Source organism: Vipera ursinii, assembly GCF_947247035.1.
Source record: "Vipera ursinii genome assembly, chromosome: 8".
NCBI lineage: Eukaryota > Metazoa > Chordata > Lepidosauria > Squamata > Viperidae > Vipera > Vipera ursinii.
Window position 1 is genome coordinate 3,829,976 of NC_139519.1, and position 12,298 is coordinate 3,842,273.

Below are 12,298 nucleotides of genomic sequence, written 5' to 3' on the forward strand. Positions count from 1 at the left end.
GCCTCTGCTTATCCCTCTTGCAAAGCTCTACATCTAACCACACTATTTACTTTACTTCTGTTTTTGAAACCAGTTTATCATAGATGGTTATTACCATGAAGTTTGTATTCGGCTTTGCAATACTGTCACACCCTAACTTTATGGTGGAAGATTGAAGCCCCACAGGCTGTAATTTTTATTTTGAATAATTAATCTAAACCTAAATAATTAAAGTTGAGGACCAGGAGGTTATTTGCTAAAGTGAATTTGCTTTGCAAGTTTTTGGTCTGCTTCCCTCTAGGACAATCCTTCTCAACTCTGACAATTTTAAGAGGCGTGGACTTCAAGCTGAAATGAAACGAGTTGAAGTCTCATCTCAAAAGTTGCCAAGGATGAGAAATACTGTTCTAAGAAATTGGAAGAATTTGATTTTCGAACTCTCCACTGAGGTAACTCATTAGTTAGCCTACTTACTGAACGTCCATGTTTAACAGACTGAAGTACTACAAACCACACTCCCCAGACATGAAGTGCAAATAAAAGAAGAAAAAAAAGGATATTTACGAGGGCTGAATGTTGATATGCGGAGAACCAAAGATGCCAAGGAAGCTTTCAGATCATCTAGAAACCCAGGAGTTGTGGGTTTCTCCACTCAAGCAAAACCTCTAAGATTAAGGTTTGTTGTTGTGTCCGCGTGCCAATTTTGTGTCCATTTCCATCTCTCTCTTCCTCTCAGTTCCCCCCACTCCCAGGTGGGCTATTAACTCTGAAAACACGGAATCCATTTACATAATCTTACCATGTAGAACTGAAGACGATAATGCTTTTTGACCAGGCTCAGCACGAACATGCAAAAACCTGCAGTAGAAGAAAGAAAATGGAATTTAGGGGGAGCTAGCTCTCCACCTGCTCACCCACAAGGGAATTGACAAGGCCCAATTAGCACTTCTGATCCCAGTGAAGTTGGAGAGAAGACATTGTCTTGTAAAAGCCTGCTACCAGCCCTGCAGAAAAGGCAGGGACAACCCCTTTTACAAGAAGGCAAGAGGCTGGAACTAAGTCTGCCAAATTTATGGATACAAAAGCAAACAGAACAAGACACGAACCATGAAACAGGAGCTATTCAAGCGGTTGCCTTCAGCAAACCAGCCCTCCCACGCATTCCCCTTTTATACAGTTCAGGGCGTGGCTCTCTCTGCCTCCTTCCGAGGTGCCCCATTGCCTTCCTCTGTTTACTCCTGATTGACTGCCTCCTGCGTCGGGCGTCCTTGAACAGGGCCAGCTGTGGGTCATCTTCATCCACGCTGTCAGGCTCACACAGCTGGGTCTGCGTCGTGACCAGATGGGAGGGGCCTGGCTGAGGGCTCTCATCAGCAAGCTCTCCAACCCCCTCAGCAAGCTCTTCAACACCCCCCTCCTCCTCTGAGTCATCCGACCCAACTGCCGAACCCACAGGGTGACCCTGAATCACAACAGACATAGATACACACCTTACATGAGGAGCAACACCACCATTTGCCTCTGAGCCACAATTCGGTTTCAGAAACCACAGCCTCCCTGTGGGCTCCAGGCACATAACCCCAAATCATTGCCCAAACTGGAAATGCTTGAAATTTAGAAGCAAAATGGTCATTTTCAGATGCACAGCACTTTTCTCTCTCTCTTTTGGTGTGAGGGGGATAAAGTTGCAAACTAGATATGTTCAGCATTCAAAAACCTTACGTCAGACCAGATTAAGAAACAAACAGTCTAAAACTACTTTCATTGGAATGATTAGAGTAACAGAGTCTATAGGTCTGAATGCATTTCCCCCTTCCTTCCCTTCGTCTTCATGAGAACCAAGTAGGGGCTGTTCTAAGTCATTTTCTCACATTACTTTCTTAGAACTGACTCAGCCACACACACCCCTTATCTGACCATTGCTTTGGTGGAAGCTCTCCTTCCTGTCCTTCAAGGGCATTCCCTATGCTCGCTACAACTGATTTCCTCTATTTTTTCTGACATTCCCTAATCCAGGAAACTCCCCCAAATAAATAAGCTGTTCAGATGAAACCACCATTGTGTATGTGCACCCTGAGGCTGAAAGGAATGAAAAACATACACAACCCAATTGGAACAGGACCCCTGCAATATCCCAGGAAGATTAGGAAGGAGTCAGAGTGATGGGTCTTGATGGGTATTGCTGCTCTGGATATATGCTGGGAAGAAGCTGGATGGCTCCCGGCAGCCTTTCTTGTCTTCCCCGGATTAAACTCACAACGTTACATCCCCCGTGTTCTTAAGTAGCCTCTCCTGAGCAAACCCAGCCACATGTTCTGCTACCAGCTCCGCCTGGGTCCAGCCATTGTTCACACTGTTCATGAAGGATGAGAATCACCCGGGCAGGAGGCCCAAGCATTCGATTCCACTCTGCCGGGATCTCAGAGCTTTGCACAGGAAGCCTGTAGTCAGCCAGAGGAAGAAAGTCTCCTTCCTGTTGTCAATGCTGCTAACATCGGATGTTCTTGCTTGACAACATAGGGAGACGTAGCCTTCCTTTAACTCGTATATATATTTTTAGAGCTAGAATTAGTGGACGCTGGGGGAGGGAGAACGTATCTCAAGACTGTTTGTAATAAGAGAAGAATTTGGCGGGTTGTTAAACAGGGAGGGAAAGTTTGCATTTTAAACTAATTGGAGAATGTGATTTATGATGCTTAAATTAAGGGAGGGAACTGTGTTTGATAGGATGTGTTCAGCAGAGGAGAATTCAGATCTTGGCTTCTAATATGTAGGTGCCGAAGCTATGCGAGTATAATAAAAGATTCTTTAAGGTAAACAATGCCTTGAAGTTCTTTGAAGTACTGCATTTGTCACAACCATGACACCTGTTGTGGGATTACCACTCCTGGAAAGTGTGAGGTCTGATGGTTTCATGTTTCACAAAGCCAATGAGACACGAGTGACCTTCATTTGCTCTCCCTGCCAGAACCCAGTGAGGCAAGATCCCCTTCAGAAATGCTTGCAATCCAATCCTGAACTACAGTTCCTGAATCAGTGTTGATACAGGCTGAGTTTTGCAAACATAAAGATCTCCTTATCTCCACTCCTCTTTAGCTCATCCATCCATCCTTCGCACAGCAATCTCAAACCACCTCCTGAAGACCGTTCCAGTTAGGGGGACAACAAAAACCCAGCAGGGGTGAAACGGCATGGCTCTCCTTTCCTTTTCCCACAATCCCCTACATCACCCTGAGAAAAGAATCCCCTCAAGTTTGACTCATAACTAGAGGTTATGCTGTGGCCAACCAGAGCTTCTCACCCTCAGCAACTTTTAAGAGGTGTGAACTTCAACTCCCAGAATTCCACAGCCAGGATGCTAGGGAGCTTATCGCTAGGCAACTTGTCAGGAAGGAAGATAAAAGCCAGGACACAGTTCAGAAGTAGAGGTAATCCTCGACTTATGACCACAGCTCAGCCCAAAATTTATGTTGCTAAATGAGAATTTGTTAAGTGAGTTTTGCCCCATTTTGCGACATTTCTTGCCGTTAAGCGAGTCACTGCAATTGATAATAACAGGGTTTTTTAAGTGAATCTGGCTTCCCCATTGACTTTGCTGGTCAGGTTCCAAAAGTTGATCACCTGACTTTTAGGACACAGGAACGGTCATAAGTATGAACCAGTAGCCAAGCATCTGAATTTTGATCACATGACCATGGGGAGGTTGTAAATATGAAAAATGGTCAGAAGTCACATTTTTCAGAGCTGTTATAACTTTGAACAGTCACTAAGTGAACTGCTGTCAACTGAGGCCCACCTCTACTTTGTGTTTACTTCGTGCTACCTATTCACAGGAATCTGAACCACTTAGTGGTCAAGACAAATGGGCACCAGAGTCAGAGAATGTCAAAGGGGGAGGGGGGGAAGAGTTCAGTCTCTTCCAGGGCGTAGAGACCCCAAACGGACGATGCCTTTGATCCAGCCTTGGGCTCCGCCTGATCATCTCCTCCATAAACCCAAGCAGGAGATCCCGACGGTTCTGCTTACCTGTCAAATAGAGGGCAAAGGAAATGAAGCGGTGATATTTGCTAAGAATGCGTAAGGGCTCCTCCCTCTGCACCAGAGTGAAAAAATAATCTGTGGCCGTCTCGCCGTAGAAGAAGTAGTTCACACAGAGCAGGAAGTACCTGAAAAGGACATAGCCAGACTGTTACTGAGCCTTACCAGTGTCTCCACCCAAGGGATGGTTAGAATTCCCGGGGGGGGGGGAGGCAGGGAGGCTGAACTAAAATCTATAATAGCTTTGGAGGTGTGAAGGCCTTAGCTTTTTTTTTAGAGGTGCTCTCCAAATAGCTGATCATACAAAAAAAAGCTATGGGAGCATCTAACCATGGATGACAACCTTCTTGGGTCACAGGAGGAAGACTGCAAAGTTCTCCACTGTTGCTTAAATTAATGTCAAGTCCCAGGGAAATCAGAAGTTCCAGGCTGTTTGAATAGGTTTCAAGATTTATTGCAAGCTTAAACTCTCTACAAGAATCGGAACTACTAAGTCAAAGCAAATTGGTGGTAGATAAAGAGTCAATAGAGTTCAAGGCGGGCTGGACTTAAATCTCTTGTAGGCGTGAGGGGACTTGTGGCTGATGGCACGTTTGACCCCTCCCTCAGGCTCAGCCTGGTCGTCTCCTGTTTTTAAAGCAATGGTTAATATTACAGATTACACTAAAGTTAATTCTTGTATAAAAACAAAGTAAAATCTAAGAGAGCTATGAAGGAGATACAAACTCAATTTGCTCCATCCCAATTCAAGCTTGATCCTGGCACTGGCTGAGGATCACCTGCATTCAGAACTTCAAATGGGCTGGATTCAGTAAATTCAGTAAAGGCAGGTGGGACATTCTCACTAAAAATGTGCCCAGAGAACAACCTCCCTCAGTCTGTGCCCTCCGTGTAAAGATAGTAATACCGGATGAGAACTCCCATCCGGCTAGTTGGAGAAGATGGAAGCTGTCCCCAAGATACCTGGAAGGCAACAGGTCAAAGAAGCCTCCAGCTGAGGACAGCTGGAAGGGAACTGAGGAATGAAGTGTCATCACAGTTGGCAATGGCAGAGGTTAGTCCTAATGGCCCAAAAAGATGACGTGTAACCTCCGTCTCCACCCTGCTCCAGTTCAAGGAAGGGCGAGGAGGATGCCCAAGGGTGGAAAAGCTTTCCACAGAGACTTCCTTAAGATAAATGGACACAAAACTCCCCTTGAATTTCTCCAGACCATATAGACCAGACATGTCAAACACAAGGCCCGGGGGGCGGATGCGGCCCGTGAAGTGGTTTCATGCAGCCCGCGAAGCCATCCTGGAAACAGTGAGGGAACGGCCCCCACTGCCTTGGCCCTGGCCCAGAGACCCTCCTCCTGCCAGAGACCCTCAGACCTGTCCCACTCCTGCCCAGGCCCCCATAGGCACCCTTGATGCGAACGATGTAGAGCTGGCCACGCCCACCCAGTAGGCCATACGCACTCTGGCCACGCCCACCCAGTAGGCCACGCCCACCCTGGCCATACCCACCCGGCCCCTTGAGGGCAACCGCAATGCTGATGTGGCCCTCCATGAAATTGAGTTTGACACCCCTGATATAGACGAACAACGCTGCCCCCACTTACCAACTCAGAGTCCTGAACCAGGGCAGCTCATAGGAATGGTACACGTTGTAACCAATGGTGATGATCTCATGGAAGCATTTGATTTGGACACACATCACCTGCAAGACACGGTCTTCCATTTTACACTGTCCCAGGCCCAAGAGCATTTTCATGGCAGCAATAATTTCTTCCAATAGCCGGGTGGGGATCTTTTAGCTCCAAACCTTTTAGCCTGATGATAATATTAGTATAATCATAGCAGAGATGCAGCTCAGTTCAGTTTCTCTCACTACAGTTGCTCTTAACTGGGGATGATGGGAGCTGACATTCTATCAACAGCCAGTTTGGTCTCTAGCAGGTAAAGCCCCAGGCTAGAAAGCGGGAGAGCCTGAGTTCAAGTCCCACCTTAGCCATGAAAGCTGGGTGACTTTGGGCCAATCACCAGGAGACGGTGAGTTCTAGTCCTGCCTTAGGTAAGAAAGTGAGCTGGGTGACTTTGGGCCAATCAGTCTCTCTCAGCCCAATCCACCTCATGGGGAAAATAGGAGGAAAGTGTAAGGTATGTTCACCTTGAATTATTTGTAAAAGTAATAAAGGCAGGATACAAATAAATAAATAAATAAAAACCATCCAGATTTCTGAGGAGGAAATGGCGAACTGAAGATGACTGTGGCTGAATGAAGAGCTAGCGAGTAGACCAACTCTTTTGCAATGTCTCTCTGGACAAGGAGAGGGTTTGAGATTGCCCTCCAGTGCTCCAGACAGCTGCCCCTGGGAAATTGCTTGTTAATTGCTTTTAGAAACCTTTGGATTGACAAGTTTGAGAGCATTGGGTAAACGTTCTCCTCACAAAATAAATTTTAAATACAAGTGTCAACGCTGCAAACATTGGATGTTTTTGCTTTGACAATATAAGAGGCAGCCTCTTCCTTTAAATTGTTTTGCTCTTAGAATTAGATGAAGCTGGGGGAGGAGAATGTTACTCCAGCTGTTTTTAATAAGATAAGAAATGGCACTTTATAGAACGGAAAGGAAGCTTTGCCTTTCAGACTGATTGGAGAATGTGATTCATGACTGCTAATTGGAGGAGGGAACTGTGCCAGATATTAGGTGCTGAAGGGAGGGGAATTCAGATCTTGGCATCTCAACATGCCGTGCTGACACTTTGTTCTCATTATTATAGACTCTTTAGAATAAACAATGCCTGAAGGTTCTTTGAAGTGTTTCATTAGTCGGAACCATCACATCATGCCAAGATCTGAATTCCCCTCCCTTCAGCACCTAATACCTCCAATTAGCAGTCATGAATCACATTCTCCAATCAGTCTGAAGGGCAAAGCTTCCTTTCCGTTCTATAAAGTGCCATTTCTTATCTTATTAAAAACAACCAGGGTAACATTCTCCTCCCCCCAGCTTCATCTAATTCTAAGAGCAAAACAATTTAAAGGAAGAGGCTGCCTCTTATATTGTCAAAGCAAAAACATCCAATGTTTGCAGCGTTGACAACAAGCTTAAGCACTTTAAAAACTTGTTTGGAATAAACAGCAAAAGGGTGATTAGAACTTGGATTCTGGAAAACCAAATGGTCCCTCCCACTTGGCTCTCTCGCGGACATGGATTTGGATTGCCTTCTAACCTGAGATTCAAGCCACCCATCCATCTGGAGGATGGAACTTCTCCAAAGCCCTCCAGCTCCCAGAGACACAAGATTTTCTTTTCAGACACAACAAGAGCTTACAATCATCATCAACACCATGGGTCCCAAGTAGATGATGATGAAGAAGAAGACAATCATGGCCAGAGTCAGGATGCCTCTCACCCACCAGTTCTTCCATCTGCAACAGAGGAGGAACCAAGCTTGAACTCTGGAGAGCTCTGATTTCAACAGCACAACTAGAATACAATCTGTCCCTCCTTTTCTGTTTTTTCCTTTAACATTTACAAACAATAATAAACAATACAGTGGAATACTTAATATTAAGCATTAACCTCAAAGCCAGAAGATTTTTTTATATTATAAAATAATACAATGTATGACATAAGTGTCTTATCGATGACACACTTAATTTTAATCATACCATTCAAGCAGCCCTATGTTTATTGACATTTTAGAAATTAGATTTAATATTGATATAGAATTTTCTTCTGTTTTTTAAAGGTTGAACTTTTCTAAATCAGCAGTGTGGTGCACACATTGTTGAGGAACAAACCTTTATGGATTGGTGCAACAACCGGACAACCCCAGATATACTGAATGTCAGCTAGGGAACGTGAGGTTCAAATAATCTAAAGCCACCACTTGCCTCTTTTCCCCCCAATGCAGACCCCACCTGGCTTCACAAACTATATAAAGCATGCTTTGCTTCATGACGGCTACCAAATAAACCACATCTGGTTCCATTTACAGCACATGTTAAGCTATGACCCAAACGAAGCATGCGATGTCTTCTCCGTTGGATTGGTAGTGAGGAGACCACTGTCGGTGTCTGGATGAAGCCATTGGGGGAAAATATCCCTCGTCCTGATCCTAGCATATGGTGAAGTGTGAAGTGTGTTCCTGAGTCAGAACTCAGTTGGGAGAATTTTTGAAACACAATGTAACCTAACAAGAAAAAGAGGTGGATGCTGTCGGCAATTGTGCTACCGCCATCTGAATGATGGTCCACCAGGCAAAGCCAATTGATAGCTGCCCACAAGAGGGGGGGGGAAACCCGAACACTCAAGAGCGTTTTGACATCCTGGTACCTTGAGGACAGATGGGACAGTGCTCTGTTGAGGACCTCAGGGGTGTCATCGACCGAAGGGGCCGGGGCAGCCTCCGACTTGCTCTCGCTATTCGATGCAGTTCCTCCATCCACCTTGTTCTCCAGCTCCAACTCCTGCAAATTAAGATCAGTGAGGGGTTTCCAGCAACTCAGCACGGGCAGCAGAAGCAGCTCAAGGTTGCTTGCCATCCAGCCACTCAAGCCTGCTTCAATCCGACTCTGAGCAAACGCTACGCTGGACCCCGCCGTCACACAAAAGGTTTAGCCACAGCTTCTTCAGGGTGGCTTGATGAGCGAGTCAGCAGAGCAGCAACGCTTTCACAGCTTTTGAAATGGACTGTGTTGAGAAGGTCACACCGTGACCAGGGATGCAAAGACGGCAAGGGGATCAGCCAAAAGCAAGCAAGTAAGCTGCATTAGGGTGTTTAGAAGAATACCTGTTAGCCCACCAACAAAACTAACCATAGGTATGAAGATACTGCTAAGCTTGTAAGCCGCCCTGAGTCTTCGGAGAAGGGTGGGATATAAATGGAATTAAAATAAATAAAATAAAAATAATAAGGGAGCGGAAATTGTGAACTGGAAGAAAGCGGATCTAAAGCTGATCAGGACAATTTGAAAGTGTTTGTAGGGGGAAGAATGGAATTTAAAAGGTGTTTTGGCATAGCTGATTCTGTTTGAAGTTCTTGAAACTCGTGATACAATTGAAAGGAAAGGAGGGCTGAACCCACCAGCCCTGACATTAAGATGGGAACCCAGTCCTCCAAACCTCGAAATCCCTGTCTTTTCGGGTGACTTTATCCATGACGGTGTCCTCCCTGCATTGAGATGAAGCGTGGTTAATATTAAGTTCTCCTGTAAATCCTGCTTGTGACACCAATCTTAAAACGTTGCTTTCAAATCCTGCCTCTGAAACCAATCCTAGCTAGAAGGATGGACTTCATTCATGGATAAGGGATTCATTAAGGAGAAGGAAAAATTCTCATGGTAGCCAGGACTGGGAGAACACAGCACTATCCTAAGGATAGCATCGTAGGAATGTTAGTGGACCGCTAACAAAACATCAGCTGGTCAATTGGGCAATCTTTTGCATTTTAACAGAATAAAGAGTTGGAAGGGACTTTGGAGGTCTTCTAGTCCAACCCCCTGTTCAAGCAGGACCCCCTACTACACCATTCCAGACAACTGACTGTCCACTCTCTTCTTAAAAACCTCCAGTGATGAAGCACCCACCACTTCTGAAGGAAAGCCATTCTACTGGTTAATTGTCCTCCCCATTAGGAAATTTCTCCTTAGTTCTAAGTTGCTTCTCTCCTTGATTAGCTTCCATCCGTTGTTTCCTATCTTGCCTTCTGGTGCGTTGAAAAATAGGTTGATCCCCTCTTCTTTGTGGCAGGCACTCAAATATTGTTATCATGTCACCCCAGTCCTTTTTTTCACTAGACTAGACATACCTAATTCCTGCAACCATCCTTCATATGTTTTAGCCTTCAACCCTCTAATCAACTTTGCTGCTCTTTTCTGATTCTGATACACAAAGTGAATGCATTTAAATTTTGAAATTGTTACTTTAAATGCACCCACTTTGTGTATTGCCAGGTAGCAACTTTACAGCTAAAGTGGAGAAAGATGGTAGATTAAAGTAAGTAAATTATTCACACCCAATTATTTCTTAAAATGGCAGTATTTGTTGGTATCAGCAGATACGAAAGAAAGGACCTCCCTAATTCACAAGGACAAAGGCAGAAACCAGATATTGCTGACAATATTCCCAGTTGTATTGTTAGCTGTTTCTATGGCTTTCTTGATTTAAAAAGAGAAAGAGAGAGCTATTTCAGTTCAATCAATTTTACAAAGGGAGAGATTAACCAGACATGCGTGCAATGCACCATCAATTCAGAGTATCACCATTTCTACAAGCCTGGATCCTACCTTTGACTCATGTGTCCAAAACTGAAAAATAAGCCCATGGTTTACCTCAGAAGTGAAGGCTGCATCATCATCATCATCATAATTGGAAGGGACCTTGGAGGTCATCTAGTACAACCCCCTGCTCAGGCAGGAAACGCTATACCATTTCGGACAAATAGCTGTCCAGTCTCTTCTTAAAAACCTCCAGTGTTGGAGCATTCACCACCTCTGGAGGCAGGTTGTTCCACTGGTTAATTGTTCAAACTGCTATCATGTCACCTCTCGTCCTTCTCTTCATTAGACTAGACATACCCAATTCCAGCAACCGTTCCTTATGTTTTAGCCTCAAGTGCCCTGATCATCTTTGTTGCTCTTCTCTGTACTCTTTCTAGAGTCTCTTTTTTACATCGTGGTGAACAAACTGGATGCAGTATTCCAAGTGTGGCCTTACCAAGGCATTGTAAAGTGGTATTAACACTTTACGTGATCTGGTTCTGTCCCTGTGTTGGCTTTTTTGGCAGCTGCAGCACACTGCCGGCTCATATTTAAGCCATTGCCCACTGGGACTCCAGAGATCCCATTCACAGTTGCTACTATGAGTAAGGTACCACCTATGCATTTGATTTTTCCTGCCTAAACGTAGAACCTTTTTTCACCATTGAATTTCATTTTGTTAGATAGTGCCCAGTGTTCAAGTCTGTCCAGATCCTTCTGTATCTTAAGCCTGCCTTCTGGAGTGTTGGCTATTCCTGCCAGCTTGGTGTTGTCTATCCCCTTGTCCAAATTATTGATGAAGATGTTGAAGAGCACTGGGCCCAGAACCGAGCCCCGGGGCACCCCACTACACACTTCCCTCCGTGTAGATGCGGTTCCACTGAGGACCACACGCTGAGTACGGCTGGTCAGCCAGCTACGAATCCATCTGGTGGTGATGCTGTCTAAGCCACGTTTTTCTATGTTATCAAGTAGTAGCTTGTGGTCTAACTGTCAGTTAGTTCCTTCCTTTAGGTCCTCCATCTTTGGATCTGCTTCCTCTAGTTTTCCTTCTATTTTCTGGGTTGCTAGTTCCTTCTTTGTAGTCATGTTCTGGGTTTGTAGATTTAGATTAGAAAATTGTTCTTTTATCTCCTTTGTGTTATTTCTAGTCTCTTCACGAGCTAAAGCAATAGTCTCTTGTATTGATTTCAATGTGGAGTGAATTTCTTTCTGATCTTCATCCATATTTTCTTGGCGTATATCAAACTGAAGACCTTGGGGACAAGTGTTAGAGATGGGGGTTTTTTTACATTTAAAGCTGAGTATGGGACTTCCATTTCATTTTTTGTAGATGGTCTTTATAATAAAAATTGTTCATCAATCAAAGATTTGTAATCCAAAATACTCCATCATCTCAAGCAATATGTGTTTCTCCTGCAGGGAAATAGTTTCACAACAGAGCTCTGAAAGTCAGTTAATAGTTATATTCATAGTTCAGGCAGGCAGGTTTCAAAGTAGTGCATCATTTCTGCCACACCGATAAGCAGCCCAAGAGTCCCCCCCCTTTTCCCAGCTGCAGTCTTTTTTTTTTATTGAAAAGTTTTAAAATACAGTTTTCCTTTAAAAAACCCCCCTTCCCCCTCCCTGCTCCCCCCCTACCTCCCCCCAACCTCCCTCCCTCCTCCCCTCCCTCCACCCCCCCTCCCCCCCGACTTCCCAGAGCTAAATACAAGGTATATATATATAAAAAGGCAATCATAAACAGCCATATACTAACAACTATAAATTCTAAAATCCATGACTCTCTAGCTTATATAGGATAAGACACACCTTAACAATATTAAATATATATAAAAAACTAGAATAAAAAAAGGAAAAAAAACGAAAGAAGACTTATTCGAATGCTACATAAAACTTCTTAACCCTATACTTGTTCTGGATAAACTCAATCCATTTTCTCCATTCCATAATATAACGTTCTTGCGAATGATCTTTCAAATAGGCCGAAATCTTCGCCATCTCTGCCAGGTCGGAAACCTTTAAAGTCCA

The 12,298-nt window shown here is 44.4% G+C and overlaps 1 protein-coding gene across 1 annotated transcript in view; it reads right to left on the reverse strand.

Annotated features, from left to right (window-relative positions):
- Positions 1-12,298, reverse strand: part of CDS2 (CDP-diacylglycerol synthase 2) — a 48,104-nt gene that overhangs the window by 15,073 nt on the left and 20,733 nt on the right. The window contains exons 2-6 of the mRNA XM_083368348.1: positions 8,343-8,476; positions 7,336-7,432; positions 5,619-5,716; positions 4,006-4,145; positions 779-837 (exon numbers count right to left, since the gene is read on the reverse strand). Coding sequence (XP_083224474.1) covers positions 779-837; positions 4,006-4,145; positions 5,619-5,716; positions 7,336-7,432; positions 8,343-8,476 — 528 coding nt within the window. The remainder of the gene's footprint in view (positions 1-778; positions 838-4,005; positions 4,146-5,618; positions 5,717-7,335; positions 7,433-8,342; positions 8,477-12,298) is intronic.